Source organism: Neopsephotus bourkii, unplaced genomic scaffold, assembly GCF_033783945.1.
Source record: "Neopsephotus bourkii isolate Nb327-2 ecotype Australia unplaced genomic scaffold, CSIRO-AGI_Nbou_v1 NB_1572, whole genome shotgun sequence".
NCBI classification, from domain to species: domain Eukaryota; kingdom Metazoa; phylum Chordata; class Aves; order Psittaciformes; family Psittacidae; genus Neopsephotus; species Neopsephotus bourkii.
In genome coordinates this window covers 5,353,732-5,375,474 of record NW_026902048.1, presented here as the reverse complement: position 1 = coordinate 5,375,474, position 21,743 = coordinate 5,353,732, and the positions used below count along the sequence as shown (strand labels likewise).

At 46.0% G+C, this 21,743-nt stretch overlaps 1 protein-coding gene across 3 annotated transcripts in view; it reads left to right on the top strand.

Annotated features, from left to right (window-relative positions):
• Positions 1-21,743, top strand: part of CHD2 (chromodomain helicase DNA binding protein 2) — a 66,474-nt gene that overhangs the window by 19,672 nt on the left and 25,059 nt on the right. For 2 of the 3 annotated variants that reach the window (XM_061371292.1, XM_061371291.1), the window contains 5 exons: positions 9,560-9,767; positions 12,260-12,346; positions 18,877-18,938; positions 20,357-20,479; positions 20,794-20,943. In XM_061371292.1, coding sequence (XP_061227276.1) covers positions 9,560-9,767; positions 12,260-12,346; positions 18,877-18,938; positions 20,357-20,479; positions 20,794-20,943 — 630 coding nt within the window. Of the gene's footprint in view, positions 1-9,559; positions 9,768-12,259; positions 12,347-13,370; positions 13,493-18,876; positions 18,939-20,356; positions 20,480-20,793; positions 20,944-21,743 lie in introns of those variants that run through there. The other variant, XM_061371293.1, reaches the window with a different exon arrangement.

The window sequence follows — 21,743 nt, the reverse complement described above, 5'->3', positions numbered from 1 at the left end:
CAACTCTCTCCATCTAGGATAGAAGTTGGTGTGCTGCAGGTACTGGTAACCACCACCTGTGTGTCTGGGACTCGCATTAAATAATTGAACCAAATCCTGGTGCATTTTCTAGCATCTTCTGTGCTGCATTTCCAAAAGGCAGGTGGTGTGAGAGGGTTCATCCGTGGTGCAACCCTCATGTGAACTGCAGGGGCGAGAGGCAGGCTGGGGTACTCCTCAAGTCCAGGGTGAATGTTGTAGGGGACAGCAGGTAATGACATGGTGGATGCATTGTTCTTCTAGTCTCCCCTGCCCTGCATCTGGGGCAGTTGCTCCTTAAATACCCTGTTGTGTGAACAGTTTCTGCCACGGGAGCTGCAGGGCTGAACAAACCCTTTGCATCTGTATCCAGCTCTTGGCTTCTCTAGCACTAAAATACCTTTTTTGGGGGAAAAAAAGGTTGTGTTGGGTTAGATCCCAGCCTGTTTTGTGTTGAGAGAGCTGGTTTGAAATGGCGTTTCTTTGCTGGGTGGCCACCTCACAGAGGCAGAGCGCTCTGCAGCGTGTGCTGCAGCCTTTGCAGAGCACAACAGGCTCCTTCTACGTGGCAGCCATTTTATGAAGATGTAGTTACATACAAAGAGGATTGGGGTGGGGGGGAAGGGAGAAATGAAGATGTTAAACATAAATTGCCCTCCCTGTGTGCAGAAGAGAGCAGAGGGCATCCGTCCCTTGATTTGGTAGCGCTCGGGAAGCCCCGATTCCCTGTGTAAAGAGAGGGGAGAGTTGCACTGGCTGGCATTTTGGTGCGGGTCCAGTTGAGTCACAAAATGGCTGTTCCTTTGTGCCGCATAGCTGACAGACATACTGCATTGCACTGTGTGTACTCTAAAAACAGCAGGAAGTTGCTGGTGGGGAGTTCAAAGGCCATCTTGTGCTGGCTGGGGACGGCGATTGGCTGCTCTCACTTGGTAACAGGCAGCGGCTGGCGTGGAGGCAGAGCCAGGCCTGCGCGTGATGGCTGCGCACGCTGCACGGCCTCTCCCACGCCTGCCCCAGCGCTGCTGGGCTGGACTTGGGCACGTAGCCACAGAGCGCGGTGCCGCTGCCTTTGCTTCCTCTTTCAGCTTTTATCCCATCTCATTTTATTCTGAATAGTGCCGGCTATTTTGAGACACGAGTGACTTGAAAAGGAGCAGGGTTTATTTTTGGTGTGGTTTTTTTCCTTTTGTTTTTAAACTTCAAAAGGAATTGGAGAATATCGTAGTATTCCTGAAACATCTGAGGCTTTTTTTATAGCATTACAGCTTTCAGCATCCTTAAATCACTACAACTCACTCTTGATTTCAGTGTGTGTTTTGCAACTGGTTTCCTTTGAGCTGAGTGGAAATATTAAACACATTAAAATGACGGTTTCGACTTTTCATCAAGATTCATGAGTTATTTTATAGCTGTTGGGTTATTTTTTAGCTGTCTGTGTTATTTTTTAGCTGTTTGATAGGCTATTTTTTAGCTGTTCTGGCCATCGCATATGTACAGCCTCTTTCAGTTTCATTTGCACTGCTGGATTCTTTCACAAGGGTTTTTTCCTCTCCTTTCGAAGCTTTAACCCTTTACTAAACTGTCCGGAGGCTTTTTTGAAAAGGGAAAATGCTTGAGCCGTGCAGGGCACAAAGGGAATAATGTGCAAGGAATTCGTATGAATAATGATGTAATCGTGCAGCACAAAGGAGATTGTTCATGGTTTGCTTTGTTACTTCTGTTTCACATTCCCCTCTCGAAGGAAATGTCTCATCTAATTACGAATGCACCGTTCTGAGACTTTCAAGTTCTCTTGTTTCCTGTTCTGTGATTGCTGCCAGGAACGGATACCATGTATACAGTGCTATAAAAAAAAAGGGCTCACCAACTGCAAGAAGCTACATTTAGCTGAAATGTAATCTCTTCTGGATTGTTCATTTTAGTTAAACATCTTGAGTGAATGACTCAATTTTTGTGTGTTCTTTGAATGCATGACCGAATAAAAATGGATAAAAGGAATAAAGTTGTGCTTAACAGAAATGGAAAAATAGGAATAAAGGGCTCAGCTAGGTAGTTCTGTAACCCTGCAAAAATGCTGCTGTGGCACCCAGCATGTGCCAGCTGGGTGCATTGCTGTACTGGGTGCACATGGCTGCACGCATGCTCCCACACCACTCCTGCCTAAACTTACTGGTGCCTTCAGCCAAGAGAAGCTGACGTGGCTGAGATTGCAGATTAGAGCCTGTTCCGCTTTCTGTTGGGTTGATGTTTCACCTGCTGTACTTTGAGGGCAGCAGTTGCCCTTATCTGCACCTTCCCTGTTTCCTGTGAGCTGAATTCTCCCATGGCTCAGGGAGCGATCATGTCATGTTTCATTTCCACGGTGTTGTACCCTGACCTCTCTAGGGGATGGCACTTCTGAGAACGCACACGTTTGTCTTGAGCACTGGCTGGCTGCATTTGGGCTACAAAACCACACTCGCATCTGCCTCAAAACAAACGTTTCCACTGCGAACTTTTGTGTTAGAGCTTTCAGAGGGAAGGCCAGGAAGTCGGTGGTCGTTAATTTTAATCTCTTCAGTTGGATATAAGGAGAAACTGGTTTGCATCTTTGTCTTCACCGTTTCACTCCTTGACTCAGCTATTCATATGATTATCAGGTTTCTGTGTTGCTAAGCATGTCTCTGAGAAACTGTTATACTGGCATATCTTTATTCAGGCTTTCGCCTCTAGTTTTAAGGAGGAGATGAGGGTGCCAGTTGCAGTGAGACTAGCCTGTGGTAAAGTACCTAGGACTGTGAGCAGGAATGCAGGGGCTGAACTGAAGCTTCTGATGCTATGGCTTTGCTTCTTTTAGCTAAAGTAAACCTGCTCTGGGTGGGTTTGGTAGCTTATGCTGAAATTGCATCCCCTGATACGTAACCTGGAGATGCGTATATCCACAGTTCCTTATTTCAGACAACAGTTCTACCAGGAGTGGCAGCGTTAAATTAGGCTGTTAAGTTCTGAACATAGAGAAGCTTCTAAACTTGCATTGCCCCTAATTGCAGTCCAGCTCAGGAAGATGGTGATAATGGATGCAGACAGGTTCTGTTCTGCATTTTCTCTCAACTCCTTTAAGGGAAATAAGTACAAAGAGAATGGTACTGGGGAGGGCCTGGAATACCATAATTGAATGGAAGCAGCCTTCTACTAGCAGAGGATGTACTGTTCTACTGAAATGGTCTTACACAGATACTTTTTGGTGTGTTTTTGTTTAAAGAAGGGTGCTGAAATGCCTTTTGAAGTTGGTGGTGTGCTTGTCAAGTCTGCCTTTATGTCCTTAAAGGATTCTTGAAACTAAAGCAAGGAAGACTAGATGAAGAAGTCATACATGGTGACTTGCAATGAAGCATTTTTGAGTCTCCACACTGTAATGCCTCGTCTGGGAGCAGGGACTCTTGGATATATATAAGACGCAAAGTGTTGATGACTGAGATAATCTGCACTGTAATGTATATGTTTTTCTGGCCCTGACTTCTAAGGTTAAAAAAGAATTAGAAGTCTGAAACAGTGCTCTCAGATTCCCTTCTGGTATTGTGATGGTACCACTCGCGTGGGGTTTCATCTTGGCAGGCTTCTTTGGAGTGTGTTTGCCAAGCACCAGGATGCTGAATGCTTCTCACCCTAGCTATGAACAAATGTGTTGCAATGACAAGAATCCACTGACTCCAGAACACCTGACTCCTTAGGGAAAAGTTGTGTTGAAACTGTTCATCATTCTTGCAGGTTTTATTGTTAGGTATAGATGGCTTAATTGAACTTCTAATATATTAATTATAAGAGTCAGTTGCATCTCTTTAATGGGGAGGAACCTCTGCTCTTAACTACAGAGTTGTCACCAGTTGAGAGCTTTGAATGCCATGAGCTGTCTGTAAAACAGGAAGCATAATGATGAGCCTTAAATCTCTTGGTTAAAACCAGCTTTTAACAATCACTTGGCATAAAACCCTCAGGCCAGATCAGGCTCTCCCCTCTCCTGAACCAGAAAGGGATTTGTGCACTTTCCCATTTTTCTAATGGTTTTGGGTCCTACATTCCCTTATTACTGCTTTTCTTTCATCTGCTAGCTATGAAAGGAAGTTTGCAAATGTCAAGGGAGAACCAACAATTGCCCTTTCTGTACTAATTTAAACCCAAATTGTGTGCTGGTGCTCCATTTCCCCCTCCTCCCCATGCATACACGTCCTTTACAAAGAGTAAGAGCAGAAGCGATTGGGCATGGCAGGTTAACTCTGTGTCAGCCCTGGGGAAGGTGTGAGGAGGTTCTTGGTAGTGGGTGCTGCTGTGGATGGTTAATGTGGGCTGCTGAAATGCTGCTGCCTTCCTGGGGAGGGAGGCCCTTTTCAAAATCCTGAGAACTGCTATTGTGCTTCCCTTTCTGTGCAGGGAAGGGGAAGGATGCTGCCTTTGGAGATCTCAATGGCTCTCCTTAATCAAGCAGACAGGTCTTGACTCCTTTTGTCTCTGCTCTTTATGATGGGGGTTTTTCTCTGACTAAACATCCTAAGCATTTTCAGCCTCTGGCTCAAAGATCAGAAAGCAGAGAGCCAGCTTTCCCAATCATGAATGAACTGATCGTTTTGCTTGCTGGTGCAAGCATAATGTGATGTCTTTGTAGTGGAGGAAAAAAACGAAGCCACTTCTGGAAAATACTTGTCATTCAAGATAGCCCAATGTGCTTTATAGGGAGCTGCAGCAGAGCAGCAAGGGATATATTTAGCTCAGTGTGTGCTCAGGATTGCTTTGGCATTTGGGAGTCCTGTGCTGGGATAAGCAGCCGAGGCTGGAATAGGCTGGAAACCCCCAATTCAGATGGTTATTTAGATAGGATACCTGCTGAGTGCATAATCCCTCAGTTGTTTCAGTTACTCCACTGCCCTATTGTCCCTAGTGCTGTGTGAATGCAATTAACACCCAACCTCTGCAAGCTAGGTTGGCAGTCACATGGGGAAGAAGTGTGTATTCCCCATGATAGCTCTCCTCACTTGCCTTGAAAGCCTGCCCAGAGTTTGCCAAATTCTGAGTATTCAGAGTTGTTTGAGACTTGTTTCTGAACAGTCTAAAGAGCTTGGCTATGTATCTCGAGTTCCTGCTTTGAGACACAGCATTGTTAGAGATACGTAGTAGCCCATGGGTTGGATGCTAGGAATAGTATCCTTCCCTCCCTTCCCCCTTTTCCACTTTCTCCTGCAGGAAGTGAGTTGGGGGAAGCTCATTCACCAACTGAGCCTTCTAAACACTTATCAGTCAGAAGATCTTGGGAGACAGGCAAGCACCAGTCCCCTTCTTAACAGACTTTCAGAATAAAAGGAACCAAAAAACTACCAAACAGGGAAAAACACCACCACCACAACAAAAACCACAAATAAATAAACAAATCTCCCAAACCCCAGGTAGGAATGTGTTTATCTCCAGTATCTCAATCTGAGTGCTGTTCACTCGGCTTTCCTGCAGATTCCTCTGTACTGTCTGTATGGCATTATCTGTGCTTTCTATAGCAGTTTATTTCCCAAGGCAGGAGATAGATCCATGGAGAAGTTCTTGGTCTTCTGTGGTCCATGTATTATCCCCTTTTTATCAAATGTTAACCCTTATTCATTCGATGATCTATAGCTAGAAATGATGTTGTGTTTCTCTCTCTGGCTTGTTTAGCCTTGAGGTTGAATTTAATGTGGTTTGGTGCTTTTTACAGCTACAATGTGACTTGGGTGCCTGCATCAACATTAACGGACAGTGCTATTTTTATTTGCAGTACATGTAGGCATTTCATATATGTTTACATATCATCATAGGGAACATCACATTTATAGATCAGATACTTAAAGGAAACATTTAGCAGCAACCTGGGATCCATCCGAGCAGGTGTGTAAGCATCTTCTACATTGGTAGCAGCTGTTGCTGAAGAGCTGTAAGGGCTGAGGAGTCCCTTTTTGCTGGCGGAGCTGGACCTGATGGATACCACTGGGCTGGAGAAGGCATCCTGCTTGCTCCAGCCAGTTGCTGCTGTGCCCTGTGTCGGTAGTGCCACGTCGCAGGAGTTCTGTTGGAGCCTTGGAGCTGCTCACTGACTGCTGGCCTGGCCCTTCCAGAGAGGAGCATTCAGGACCTAGGGGTGGCCAAATTGAGCAGCTGGCTTGCTGCTGCCCCTAAATTAGGGTTTTGCTTGCCCCTTTTCTCCTCTGCAACTCATCTGTGCTGACAAATGTAACGCAGCTCACTGTTCCTGTGGCAGTTTGGTCCTGATTTTCCTTGACGAGCTGGCAGGGACCTGTTTGCTGTTTCTCTGGCCCAGTCTTCTGATGCATTACCAAGTTTGTGTGGCTTATGGAGGGGTTTAGCCCCCAAGTTGGTGCTGGCACAAGTGAAGGTGAGAAGGGACAGCGGGCCTCCCAGCTCCCTTTTGCTGGTGTGAATCCTGCTGGGCTTGTGAAACCAGCTGTGGGGATTCAAACTTGTTTAGATTCAAAATGCTCAGAAGGATTGTACAGGGAGGAGGAGCCTAGCTTGTGTCATTAACCCTCCTTTATTCCTCTGGCTGAAAGAAAGGTCTGTCCATCAAAAACCAAGTACTAAACTCTGGGGCAGACTGGTCCCAGCCAGAGCCATTCCCTTGTTAGCTCTCAGTTGCAGAGATGTGTATTGGGTCGTTTGTTCAGCTTGTCTTGCACCTCTTGCAGACATGCCTACTGTTTGTACTTGTGGAGAGCTTAGAAAATGTTTTATTGCTAGCAAAGATGATTCCCCTATAAAATGAAATCATATGTGCAGAATTATGCGCGAAGGCTGGAGGCTTCGGGCGCTCTGTGATTGCCGTGTAAGCTTAGATGCTTGATTGTGAAAGGCCTTATCGCCGCTCAGCTAGTTATTTCTTGGAAGGAACGTGTCCTTGGTAAGGGATGGTTTGGTTTTCTTCCCTCTCAATTCAGGAGCAGGCTCTTAATTAAGACAGAATTACAGCCTGAAGGACTTCTTGGAAACCAGGGGAATGTACTTGGCCGAGTCCTACAGATCTCGATTTTTATGGGAGTTTCTCACTTTAAGGGAGTTACCAGTGGTCCAGCTGTAGCTTCCTTGATGTTCACAGGTGGTTTTCTGCTGATTTCGGAGAGGGTGGACTGGTTGAATCATGATTTGTGACACTTAATAGCTTATCCCCTCCCTATAGTTAATTGAAAGTAGGTCTTGTTTGGATGTTAACTTAGGGACATTAAAGCAGGCCATGCTCCAAGAATAGCTTCTGAAAAGAGGACTTAGATGTACAGCATCAGGCCTGACTTGCCATACAGTGTTCTAATCCTTTGTACTCTGTTGGTAGGTAGAAGTGCTTCCTGCTTGTCTCAGTGACAGAGAAGATTATTTTATGGAATCGGGCTTTTCACTTCTCTTTCGACACTGATAGAATAAAAGAGACAAGGACATCCCCTTTTGCTTTGGTAATAGGTTGCTTATTAAGAAAGGATTATTTGCAACAGCCTTTGAAAGAACATACCATTTCTTAACTACGTTTCTTTCCTCTATGTAGATGTGTATGCCATATGTGTCTGCTGCTAGAGAAGTCGACCTCTTTTAGGATGACATAGTTCATATCTAGATGAAAAAGAATTAGTGTTCAGACGATGTTGTGGGTAAAGCACGTGAATTGTGGCTGTTACTGTGCAGAGAGGCTGTGTCGTGGCCTTGAAACCAAGCTCAGGGCCTTGAGAAACAAAGAGCTCCTGGGTGGGAGGAGGCCAGTAATGACTGTTCTGCCTTTCAGTACTGCAGAAGTTGTCTGGCTGCAGTAAGGCCTGGGTTATTACAGTTGATTCCAGCTGTTCCTAATAAATCCGAATGGAGTGTCTTTGTGCACCCCCATGGGACACCAACATGGCCAGAGGCTGATGTTGCCGCTTCGTGTCGTGACAGGATTGGTTCGGCTGCCTCCAGATCCCAGCCTCTGCCTGTGTAAACTGCCTGCCCCCGGAGCTGCTGGAGCATCGATTCCTCGAGTGCTGTGCAGCGCTCCCTAACAGAATTCCCCTCGCAAGATGGTGGGAGAGGGGTGGCTGTAAAATGGCGGCTGGGAGCTTGGAACGGGCTCCGGCGGCGCTCGGCTGCTGCCCTCTGCCCGCTCCATGAGGGACGGCAGCCGGGAGCCGCGCCGCGGGAGCGGCCCGCAGAGCTCACACTGATTCTAACAGTTCCTTATCCGAGAGCGAAGGCTTATTCCCATGGTCTGGATTCTCCCTACCTGCATACAGTAGCTGAGTTTAGTGATGCCATCGCGACAGATTTGGTGGAATTGCATGGAATTACACACGTGCTTTTGCTTTTCTGTCTTTACATTCTTTCTTGAATTGTGAAAGCAGGTTAATGTATCCTCCTGCTGTAGTTCTGTCCAAAGGAGAAAAAAGAGAAAACCGTGTTTTCCCTCTGCAAAGCCCTCCCAGCTCTTCATTCACGATGAGGTAACTGCAGCAGACCCTGGCATACTACAGAAGCACCTGGCTGCAGATCAAGAGATGCCTTGGAAAGGGATGCTCCTCACTCAAGAAGTTTGTAGTACTGTTATCGCCGCACTGCATTTTGTTTGTGACAGTGGGGTTTGTAATGATGCCTCTGTTATAGTGAGTTTTCATTTCTCATTAATTGGGGTGTCAGTGACAAAACATGCTGGATTGATAGGGCAAAGTGTTTTTTGACCACCTGAAATGCTTTTTATGGACACCTGAAGTACTTTAGCCTCTTACTGTTCCCTTGAGTAGCTTGCAATAAAGGGACTGTTCTGTATATGAATGTAAATTTTAATTAATGTAAATGTTATTTTTAAATAAATACATGTACTTGATGTTCTGCGCTCCTGTTATTGGCTACTCGAAAAATGCAGTCTGCACTGGTGTAATCCTTGAAACAGGAACTGCCCCAGCCACATGCCTCGATAAGGTCCTTTCTGCTTCTCTGCTGCTGAATGTATTCTTTTTGCAAGAAATGTTTTTTTCACTATAATATGTATAGTATTATGCATACAGGATTTGATGCTGGAGTCTTTCAGAAGTTGGGTGGCTGAGTTTCGAACTACTGGCCATAATGGGATATAGGGAAGAGCCATGCTGGAGCAACCGCTCATCTTTAATAGAGCAGGATAGTCTCTGGATGCTCCATCTCCCACCATACCTTATTCTTGCTCATGCTGAGTGAGCCAGATCCTCCTGCAGGACCTGTGCTGCTGTATTGTGAATGCTTCTCTTTATGGTGCTGCTACTCAAGTTCTTCTTTTTCTCTTGTTGAAGAGCAGGAGATAACACTGGGCAGTGATTTCTGAGTGTGCATTCTTACCATGTGTTCAGTGGCTGTCCTGGGAAGAAACTCTTCCTGCTTCAAAATGCCAGTGCAGGGTATCCTTGGGACCTCACAGTTCACATTTAGGCTATTGCAAGCCTGTTGTTGTAGCTTGGACGTGGCTCATGGGTTGCTCACTGCACGTTTTAAAGCTGTGACAGTACAGTTTAAATGTAATCTCTCCTTTCTCTGCCATCAGCCACTCGGCATCTGAAGAAGCCTCTGGCTCTGAGTCTGCAAGCCAGTCTGAAAGCGAGCAGGGCAGCGAGTCAAACAGCAGCTCGGAGTCCTCTGAAAGTCAGTCTGAATCTGAAAGTGAATCAATGGATTCGAAATCCCAGCAGACCCCTCCTGAAACCAAAGAAAAACCGGCCTCTAAGAAGGAAAGGATAGCAGATGTTAAGAAGGTATTGCCCCCACTGCATAGCCGTGTTAACCCTGTACCAGTCACAGAAGGGCAGACAGCAGGACCTTAATGAAGCTGCCTTCAACTTCCCTGCCACTTTGCATGTTGAACAAACAGCTTCCAACCTCTGATGTCTCCAAGTCACTCACTGGCTGTTCGGTCTTTGTGCTTACGTCCTGCTGGTGTCATCTTTGAGAGTAGGAATTCATGTGTTTGATGGGACAGTCCTTTGGGCACCAGGTAGACAGTGAGGGGGCTGAATGAGGTGCGAATTGAGAGGTAGGTGCCTGCCCTTAATACATGACCATTTCATTCTCTCCCCCTGTCTTTTCATTCCTCTCGCCTGCCTCTCCTCTCCCTCAGAATTAGTAAAGCTTGCCTATGTGGTACATAATCGGGAGAATTCTTGTCTAGGATTGGGCCACTTTGGTTTTTCTCATCACTGTCTTCCTCTTTGAAAAAAGTAAAGAAAAAAACGAGGAGGAAAAAAGCTCTTTAGTGCAGGAGCTGTGCCTTGGATACCTGCTTTACCAAGGGATGGAGGCACCTGAGTAACCTGGTGTGTGAGGTGAGAAAAGGAGCACAAATGCCCATTTGGAGACATGAACTCAGTGAACTGAGTTTACTTGGAGGGAGGAAAATCAGGTTAGGTCAGTTATTTTTTCTTTGTGGTGTGGCAGTGTCCTGCTGTTCTTAGCTGTGGTTTGCAGTATGCACAGCTGGCTTATAAGAGTGAGGTTCATGGAGAAAGTTGCTGTGTACATAAAGATGGAGAATGAAGGTCAGTGCTTTCAGCCTGTTCTCCCCACGTACCTGCTAGGGAGAAGTGAAGGATTTTATTACCAGCTTCTCTCAAATCTTTAGGCTGCTGACTCAGGCTACGGCTGGATCTCCTGTGTTCAGACTGGCAAGGAGCAATGCATTTATAAGGCAGTTATGGTAACACAGCATTCACAGGCCTGTTTTACTGTTGGTAAGTGGGGACAAAAGGAAGTTTTCTCTTCCTCTGTGGGCTCTTAAGAGCATGTCCCTAACAATAAACATTAAAATCACTTTATAAGAGAACATACCCAGACCCAGGGTGATAATTAGCATGATGAAACATGAAAAGGTCAGGGTGCCCTCTAATAAGAAAGCCTCTCCCTTCCTTAATTTTTATGTTAATGAGTGTTTTCCTTAGCTAGGTCTGACCTGGGCGTGTTGATACCTGTTGCCCTTGAATAACCAAGGCAGTTAATCATTATATTGTTTATTTTTTATTTCTGTCTAGATACACCCATGAAGGTGAGGTTAATTTGCTTTAGGTGCTGTTTGAATTTGTCACAGGAACTGATCCCTCATCTAAAACCTGTGCCATTTAAAAGATGAAGAGACAAAGTCTCACACACTTAGGAGAGTATTTTGAGTTCTTCCATGTGAATTTCTCTCTGTACTCACATGCCCAGCAGATACACACCTTCACAATCTGTCTACTGCAGTGTTACTTTAACACTCCTTTAACAGCAGCAGAGAAGTTGCTGTGTTGCAGCCTTGTGTTGATCACGCATACAGTCCCAAGTTGCTGCTGCATCTTGCGGTGTATTTTGATTTCCTGTTTCTGCCAGTGGCTTGCAGAGGTTTTTGAAGACAAGAGAGAAGCAGAAGGTGAACGAACAGGTTTAGGAAACTTTTAAGAGGGTAAGCTGTGCTGAGGGAGAGAGGAATTGTTGGTGTAGGCACATTGGTGGTTTGCATCTGCCCTGTAAATCTGGTGTCCTGTGCCACCAACACAGCTCTGCATTCGCATCCCTCAGAGCATTAGTTCTTGTCTCTCCTTTCTCATCCTGTCCATCCAGCAAGAGCACATGCATGCTGTTACACACAGTGTATTAAATTATTTAGGGCCTTGTTACAGCAAATAGAGCACAACCATTCCCAGTATTCACCTCTGCACATCCACACATCAGTGCATCCAGGAGGAGAACTGGCAGCACCAGCCATTGCCTTACCAAAGGAGACAGGGTGCTCTGGTCCATTTCCCATCCAGCTGGGCCACAGAATTCACTTCTGAAGTTGCTGGTGGGGCTTTCCCTGTGTAAAGGAGTCGTGGTGGAGGCTGTTAACAACAGTAGATTGTAGTTTTGAGTTGGTAGGTCCATTCATACCACATGCAAGGTGCTGCCTCCGTACCTTCAGCACCATTGCTTGCAGGGGGCTGGCTATCTCAATGATCTGTCCATCAGGCTGAGTGAGCTGGAGGGTAATTTGTACCCTGGTGGAAAGATGGACCAGTGTAAGGATAACGCTGAGATAAAAGATACTGCTTTAGAGTGTTGCCAAATACCCCAAAATAATCATAGTTCTTTTCAGCCAGTTTTTTAAAGTGTTCATCTACTGGTTGCTCATCAGTGGTTTTATGTTGATTTTTAAGAAAACAGTGACCATCAAGCTTTTCTGAAGCGTCAGAAATAATTGGGGTGAAGCAGGCCTTCTGATGGTCTGTTTATTTTGCAGATGTGGGAAGAATATCCTGATGTTTATGGGGTTAGGAGGTCAAACCGAAGCAGACAAGAACCATCACGATTTAATATTAAAGATGAGGTAAGGAAACAAAAGGGATGAGGGATCATTGAACATATAAAACCAAGCAAACCCAAAGAGCAAAGGGAGGTCTCATCTGCATTACCTTGTGAACACTGAGTCCTGGCTTAGTGCTTGGATGTTGGAGCATGCAGTTAAGATCCCAGTCCTGCAGTCGGACCTGCTTGTCCTGAGACCTCTGGAGTCAGTGGGACACACAGTGTGGGCTGAGATCTGCAGGCACTGATCTGAGTGCTGGAATGGGGTGTAATGGAAGTCATGTTCTGCTGTAGGAATGTCCTGGAGAGAATCAGTCTGTGTAAAAACAAAACCCAAACCAAGACAAACCACAACACAGATACAACCGGGAATAAAGGAAAGTTCCCAGAAACACTTCAGAACAACAAAACAGTCGTTGTTGCCTATCATGGAATGGGTCACACTGATAAACGCATTTGTGTGTGTGTGTGTGTGTGTGTGTTATGAACCATCACTATGGTTGAGTATTGGGCAGTCTTTCCTGCTTCAGGTGGAGGTGACAGCAGTCAGAGCCTGGCAGACAAACCTGATCCTTGTGCTTTTTCTGAAGCTGTAGGAGTTAGCTACTGCTTTCATTTGCATCTAACAGGCTTTCTGCATAGATCTTTCCATCTGCAAGGTCTTCAGGAAGGTTGCGTAACTATAGTAGAGGAGAAAGAAAACCAGAGGGAGCCTTAGACTGGAGGCAGATCTTGGGGCACAGAGCTAGGTACAAACCATGTGGCTGGATATGTGAGGATGAACCAGGTTTTCAGCAGAGCAGGAACCCAGTGATGCTCTCTGGTAGCTAGCTCAGGGTTTTGGGCTTCGCCACCAAAATGCCCATTTGGATGCTTGAGGGGTCGCAAGTCGCATGGCAGACGCAGGTCTCCAGCTTCTTGCTCTGGTGTGTTACTGTTGAGCCTTGTGGCACCCCCAGACTCCTGTGCTGGATGTCCCACAGAGCAGCAGGTTAGGAGCAGGCTTTGGGCACATCATTGACTTAGCTTTTGTTTTCCTTTTCAAGTTCGGCAAAGCCCAGGCTCGCCGGCCACCTCTCTGTGCGATGCCGCGGCATGCACTGTGCTGGCGATGTCACACCCACCACAGACCTCCGCTGCAGACCCCAGTGCCCTCTTAGGGGCTCAGGTAAGTCCCATCTTTTTTTGTTTTACAATATTACGTGGTTTTGCAAATGTTGTTTTCTTTTTCAATATCTTTATTTCCTACTATTTAAGGTATGATAAAAGTTCTTCAAAATCTGAGATGTGAAAACTTTGCTATACCACAAAATATTGTAAAAAAAAAAAACCAAACCCAACCCATCCTCCAAATGATCCCATTGCCACCTTTGTGAAACAGAAAGCCAAAATTAACAAAATTGGACCATCCCCTTCCCTTCTCTCCCCAGAACAACACTGACTGGTCCCCACAGGGCAACTCCCAGTCTGCGGCAGAGTCTGGTGAAGGGTGTGACGGGTCAGGAGCACAGTGCTGAGGCCTCGCAAAGAGCAGGAGGAGGTGGAAAGTCTTGCTTTTGGAAGACCTAAATGGCAAGAGGGAGGAAATAGGCTAGCTCTAGCCTGCATGGTGCTGAGCACTCCCTGCTGCTGCTGGAGCTGGCAGAAACCCAAGGCGCTTGACACCTCTTAAGATTGCTTTTTACCTTTACAGGGTTAATCCTGTCTCCAGTGACCTGTTCTTGTCGCTTGCTGCTTGGGACTTCCAGCACAGTGTCTAGGAGCTTGTAATTGCATTCTTCCTTAACGCCTCTCTGCATTAGCCAGCAGCATCACCCAGGCAGCATGGCAGGCTCAGAGCACAGAACAAGAATCAGCATCACACCTCCATATGGGCTGCCCCATGACTCACTCTGGTTCAGGGGACATGCTGTAGAGGTGGTTCGCGTTTTGGGGCACTGTTCCATCACTAACATGTCCTCTGAGACCAGTAGTTTGTGCAGGGTATTTCTGTGACAGAAATGATTGAGAATGGCTGATAGCTTTAACAGCTGGGGGGGGATTCTCCATGGCAGGAGATTTTAAGATTGTAAGTTTTCAGATGAGATAGGATCTTTTAACTCCTGATGACTGCATCTGTAGCATCTGAACACAAACCATTGTCTGTTAAGAGGTGATGGTGCTTGGACAACTGTAAAGGAGAAGATACATTCTGAGAGACCCAGGAGAGAGAAACTAGAATGAAGGCTGAGAAAAAGAAAGAAGAATTGGAAAGGGACATCTGTATGTAGTAATGAAAGGGAAGTATGAACATGGAAGACAGAACAAAAACCAGCACAGAAATGAGCATGGTGAGAGTAAATGTCACTGTCTGTTAATGAGGTGGAGCATAAGGGGCTTTCCTGGTTGGTTTGGTGTTTGACTGTACGACTCAATCCCTGCAGTGAGAGGACAGCAGACCTCATGCCCTAAGAAGGGCTTTTCCGTTCTAAGTTTCTGGGCTGTGCCCATCCCATTTACTGTGAGGGGGTGAGGCAGTGGAACAGAGTAGCTGTGGCTGCCCTATCCCTGGCAGTGTTCAAGGCCAGGCTGGGCATGGAGCAACAGGGGCTAGTGGAAGGTGCCCCTGCCTGTGGCAGGGGGTTGGAACTTCACGAGCTGTAAGGGCCCTTCCAACCCATTCTATGAATCTATGATTGCCTTCTGGGAACTGCTTGTAGGCCTTCAGGCACGGTGTCTAGGTCTCTGAGCTGCAACCAGAGAGGGTGATAACTTGTGATTGATGCAGTGATGTGGGCTGAAAGATGAGGAAGCGAAAGCAGATTTTGCATAGAGGTCCAGAGGTGCCCTGGGGACTGGAGCTGTCTCCAGGAATAAGAGCACATATGAGGTTTTTAGTAAAAATAGTACTTGCTTATGCATTTTCTTTGCAGTTAATAAATCAGCTTCAGGTTTCAGCCGGGGGATGAGAGACGTGCAGATCCAGGTGCCTTTCTGAGAAATAAATGTGGCCAAAACAGGCATAGTTGACTATGAAAAGGACAGTTTCAGGTTGGAATTAGTAATAAATGGCACAGTGTATCTTTTCTGTGAAGCCACATGTCATACACCAGAGTGGTCCCAAAATACAGCTGGTTTCATTATTGAATAAAAATGGTGCTCATTGGCATTTTGATCAGTGTTTTGCCCCATATTTGCTGAAGGTTCCAAGAGTACCAGTGCCACTGGGAAAGAGAGTTTCAGCAGAGGTAAGAAAACTCACCTGGTGAGCTGAGGTCCTCCAGCTTTTCTGGAGCCTCTGATAAGCCTGAAGTGAGCAAAACCTCACTTGGGCTTTAGTCTGAAACATTTCTTGCCCCTGCTTAAGCAAATCTTCGCCTCTCTTAGCAGGCAACATGAGTTCAAGATGCTCACCTGGACCATGCCAATGGCCTTGAATCTCCATTTCTCCTGCCCTGGTGGTGAGGATGATTGTGGACAGCCTGTAGGGACAGAACTTTAAAGCTGCTGCTGCATTGCTGTGCTTGGTGCTGTGTATGCAGCATCATGTTTTGTGTAGTGTGGTTCCACAGCAGAATGCAGCAGCATTAATCAGTACAAGTGTGTGCCCTCTATGTGCTGGGAGAGAGAAAGAATGAATGACATGGGAGGAGTAAGCGAGAGGGAAGGCTGATCCCTTCAGGTGGAAAGCAAGTTGGAAGTGGGCAGTGCCTGGAAGTAATCTGCAGGAATAAGTTAGGTAGTGCTTGGTAGGAAAGGGGGAGCTAGGGAAGGCAAGTCACCTTTCACCTTGGCTGCAGCAGCAGCACCCCAGAGGGGCAGCCTGTGCCCAGCAGTGTTCCGCAGCCCTGGTTCTGGGGCTCTGAGAGGCAGCCATGTACCCCCAGCACCTCTTGTGGAGCTGACAAAACCCTTGATGGGGACTGGAGATGGATTTTGTCATCAAGTCTGTGTCATTCAAGGGCGTGATGTTACTGAAATCGAACTTGCATGTGATTTCCCCACTGGTCTGCTTCCTGCTGATGATGAGTGGCAGGCTGGAGAGCAGTCACACCTCAGGTGCATGGTGTGGACCTGGCATGCTCCCAGCTTGCTGGTTATCATCTGTGCTTTCCCCAGCCAGAGCCTGTAGGTTGATGCTGATAATGGGCTGTTACAAGCACAAACTCTGAGCTGTGTAGTCCAGGGCGGAGGTGTAAATCTCACCCTTGGAATGATTTGATCAAATTAGCACAGTGTTTTGTGGTGGAGTCCTGAAATGTGGATTTATGCAGAATTAAGATTGCTAAAATGTGCTTCTGCTTCTTTAAAATAAATAACTTGTTATTTCTGTATAAGGTGGTAGGAAGCAGCTTTGAATCAGGGGCACCCCGGGGTCAGGATGCAGGGAGGAGTGAGGTAGGTTGGTGGTAGGCGAGGCTGAGTCACTGCCATGGGGCTGCAGGCACTTGGACCGGGAGGATGCGGGAGCACAAGGCAGGCACATGACTCAGGCTGGGGACTGGCTGTGTCAGAGGAGATAAGAGCTGGGCTTGACACGCATCCAAAAAAGACAGTGGTGTCTTTGAAAGACGTAACTGAAGGCGGCTGAATTACAGTCACAAGTTAGGAGGTTTTCAAGGCAGGAGGAGGTGAAGAAAAGACAAGTCATTAAGAGATCAGCAAGAGCTTTGGAGAGACAGCCGCAGAGCAGGGGCAGAGAGAGGCATTAGGAAGATGGACGCTAGAAACTAGGCCAAAAAGTGTAGTTAGTTTCTAAGAGCCAGAGGTTGTTTTCTCCAAATCTGGTCTTGTCTGACACACAGGAGAAAGAAGATCCAGCTCTCCCGTGGTTTGCCAAAGACATAAAAGTGTAAAAGTGCATGGAAGGGCAGCTGTCAAACCCATGCCAGCATTGGAATGGCAAAGCAGCACGCTTCAGAAAGGGGATAGGAGATTAATAGAGAAATAGAAGATTGAAGGCTTTTGAAGTTTGCATGTTGAAACTGAAATCTGGAATGTGTAGCTTATGTTGAAAGGGTAGGCAGGGCTGTCCCTGGGGTTTGCAAGTCATTTGCTTCCTGGATGCTTGGTCAGTGATACAGGGGTTTCATCCTGGGAATGGGTGGATGAACATATGTTCATAGTTAGATATGATGCAAAAGGTGGTGCTGTGTCAACGTGTAAATCTGACACCAAAACAGTGGAGTTCAGCAAAGCTCTTGGTCTAACGCAGCATCCAGTATTCAGTGTATTTTAATGGAAACACTGACACAATTTCTGTTGGTGGAAGGGAAGCTGGTAAATGGAAATACAGGATGCAGAAAGCAGAGGGGTGGCCATGGCCCTCCAGAGCCTTGACTTCTCATGTTGCAGCTCACACCATCTCACGAAATCCTTGTGTGAACAGCTCTTAGCTGTAAGCTTTGCCAGCTGTTATAGGGGGTGGGTGCAGCAGGAGATGCCTGTGGAGATGGACAGGCATTTCCTACAGTTAAAGCTGAATGCTGTGGCAAAAAGTAGTTTGAAGCAGAAGATTTCCAGTAAGTGTGTAGAGCAAGCGGTCTTGGGGGTTGTTTTGATCATTTTAATACTCCTTTAGAAATCTCACGTTGGTTTCTTTGGTTTCCTCCCTGCCAATTCCTGTTTTCTGGGGCAGTTGTATGCAAAGTCATGTGTTGGTTGAGGGTGTTATTTATGTGAGAATCTGCTTTTATGGTTGAGTAGTTTTTGATGAAAATGGGGTCGTGCACAACCGGCCTAAAGATGTTTTTTTTAGCTCTTTCAGTCTGTAGGAGTTAATGAAGCCTGCATTTAAAATCGTACAGCAAGCAGTGAGAATATCTCTAGATACATGCAGCCAGAGAGACTTCACTGCTGGAGAGTGGAGTATTAGGAGGAAGGAAAGCAGCGGGACATGACTGTGACCCAGCCAGGTCCTCAGCAAGTTTTGCTGGGGGAGAAAACAGGAAAGCAAGGACACTCTCATGATGAGAATATTGTCTTCTTCAGAGACTTTCCTTCTCTATAAGAAGTTTCTCTAATGAGGGCAGTGATCATAATGCATTTGTAGCTGTGAAAGTCTCTGCGGCCACAGAAACACCCCCAAACATTGCAGGATCCCTGCTGAAATGGCAAGTATGGACACTTAGGAAAGTACATTCAGTTAAAGACCTTGTAAGCCTAAGCCTTAGCACTGTGTCAGACCCTGAAAATGCTGTCTGGAAAGCACAAAGTCATTCTGCTGCCTGAATCCTGAGCACCAGGCAGGAGCAGTGCTCATTGCAACACAGGCAAAGGTGGCAGCAGCTGAGCTCTCCCTTGGGCACGTTTTGCCTCCAACACCAGGGCAGTGCAAGGTTTGGTGGCTTGGATTCACCCTGTGGTAATCCATGGGGTATCACGCACAGTACAGGTCTGCTGGGATGGCAGGTGGAGGTTGCTGAGGGGTTGGTGGGTCGCAGCCTCGCACATCCTGAGCTCAGGGACTCCAGGACGGATGCTATAGAGCTCTCCAGCCTTTCTGCAGAGCATCCTTGGGGAGACAGTGCAGAGTGAAGCCTACAACCTGATTTTCTCTCTTTTCAATTAAAGGCAAGTAGTGAATCTGAAAATGAGAGCCCAAAAAGAAGAGGCCAGAAGCAGATGAAAAGAACGTAAGTTTCTAGGGGAAGGGTTTTAAATGGTGGGTACTTTGGCTTTATTTTCCAGAATGGTCCTATTGGTTTGTTTGGTAGGTGGTGTCAACATGGAGAGCTTGCAAAATAAGCTATGTAATATTTCCAGTAATGCTGCTTTGGATGACTGAAATTGAAACATGAATATGGAGCTACAGATGGGTGCAGTGTCCCAACTTCTCTTTGGTTTATATTCTCCCACTTTGCCTGTGATGAAATCTGAACAAGTCAGGTTTGCTCTGTTGTCAGTCTGTCACTTCTTCATCAGCAGTGCAACATCCTGCAGACAGAATAAGTACTTAAAATATAGTTAATAATAAAGTAACATACTCTAAATAGGTTAATCCATTCTGCCTCCACCTTTTTGATTAACAGAGAATAAAATAACAAATTCTGTTTCTCTTACAACCTTTTGCTAAAACAAAAGAACTTCCATAAAGGATATTTTGGATGCCCAATTACTGTAACTGAGTTCCCTTACAGTTACATTTCAGTACCTTTTTCCATCGAATAGGTACCTTTTAGTTTTTCCAAACGCTGAAGTGAGCTGAAGGGAGCTACAGGCTGCTCTGCTGGAGAAATTTAAAACACAGCCCCATGATCCTGCTCCTTTTCTCCTGTTTCTTGTCTTTTAAGTTTTCATTTAGCTCATTCAGTTCATAGGAACACGTTCATTCCTGCATTCATCAGCACAGGAGGGAAGGTAACAAAGGGCAGGAAGGACTGTGGTAGTACAGACCTCTCCTGAGCAGGGAGAATAATTCCTGTGGACTCTCCTTGTCTCCTTGGAGAGAAGAGGGGCTTTTTCAAAGAGCATTTTGGAGCTGCTCTGAATTGCCCACAGATAACGGGGCTTTCTTTTACTAATGGTATGGTGTGATTTGCCTTCACACTTGGAAACTTGAATTGCCTGAATTTAGATGGCAGGAGAATTCTTGCTGCATTTCCCAGGCTGCGAGGAGATCATGTAACTGTGCGTGCTGTGGCTTGTACTCTGTAAGTGAAGGAAGAGAGCTCATCTGTTAAGACTTCTCCAGCTCGTTTCAGGAATGCAGAAATGGAAGAGAAAACCAAATGAACTGAAGCACTTGCCCACCCAGGTGTAAGAAGTACAGCTCTGCCACAAGCACTGTTGTAGGATGCGTTAAGAGCCACCCTTGCTCAAGATACACTGCCAATATGTGAACCAAAACCTCAGTGACTGAGGTCTCTTCCTCAAATCACAGAACTACACCATAAAATCCCCCCTGCATTGCACTGAGCATTCAAGAGTACAACTTGAAATTTTAGTCATAACTATGACCTGCTGGTGTTGACCTAGATGGCTTGGACCTCTTCTTAGCCAATATTTGTGTTGAAACATGATTGCCCTTCATGACCTGCATTTCTGACCATAGAAACAAATGGAAAAGAGTCATCTCTGGGGAAGAAGAAGATGAAGATGGAGGGGAGCAAGGCAGCAGTGGGGAGAGTGAGCCTGAACAGAAGAAAATTAAAGCAAGAAGACCTGGCCAAAGGAGGTAAGAAGTGGTTGGTTCAGTCTGTCTCTTTCTTCATACGTCTTGTCTTCCCCTGCTAGGTGGAGGTAATCTCTTTGTTGCTAAGCAATGTTTATCTGGGGGCTTTTTTTTTGCAGTATTACCTTTGTTTACCACCTGGGACTTAGTTACTCTCTTGTCTACCCATCTCATGCTCCAGTAGTAATGCAACGTGTTCCGTGGTAGTTAGAGCAGACTAAATCCCTAGTCTGTTTGTATTTGAGATTGATGCTTTATAAAGACTTACTAAAATGGGTGTTTCATAAACCATTATGGCTTTTTAATTCTTTTTATAGAACAGTGACCAAAACCAGTGTTAAAAAGACTTATAAACCCCAGCGTGGGAAGAAGAGGAAGAAACCAGACTCGTCTGAAGATGACGACGATGATGAAGATGATGAGACCCCCAAGAGACAAACTCGACGAAGAGCAGCCAAAAATGTCAGGTATCAAGAAGTGTGGGGTTGCTTGATGATGAGAGGTGGCTGGCTGGGGATAAGGGGCCCCAGAGGGCCCTGACTCCCTGTGTGATCCTGCAGGAGCCCTGCTTTCTCCTGCAGGTATGTGTTGGCTGAAATGGGATTCTTTTGACAGGTTCATGCTGGGAACATCTGACTTCTCTTTACTGTGTTTTGCTGTCTGTAAAGAGGGGATATTTATCAGTCCCTCTCAGAAATGTGAGGAGTTTTGCATAATGTTTCTAAAGCACCCTCAGGTGAGATTAAGAATTGCAAATAATAGATTAAAATGAGTAAAAGGGAGTAGCTGTGGTAGATTGGACCAGTTGTCTGAGCGAGGCTGATAGGTAATGCCTTAGGACAGAGTATTGTGATATGCTGAAGCTAAAGCATTATCCATTCCCCAGTGTACCTGCTCACCTTTTGGCAGTCCTAATAAGAGACCTGCAAAGAGCCACCTAAAGAATACTTTCTGGTAGTTAAATGTTCATCAGAGATGACAAGTGTAGTCCCTAGGGCAGTATAGGGACCCAGGCAACCTTTTGATGCTCTGCAGCCTCCAATATTAAACAGAAAATAATCTTCCACTGAAGAGAGGAGACTTCCTTTGGTGATGGCCTTGCTTCTGCTGCAGGGATTGTCCCACGTCCTTATGAAGCATCCGGTATGAACCATGGTCAGAAAAACTATATGGACAAGAGAATTAGTCTGATAAAGTCTTGGGGGAAAACACTGAATATCTAACTTAAGAAATGCGTGTGCTGGACATGTACTGAACTGCAGGATAA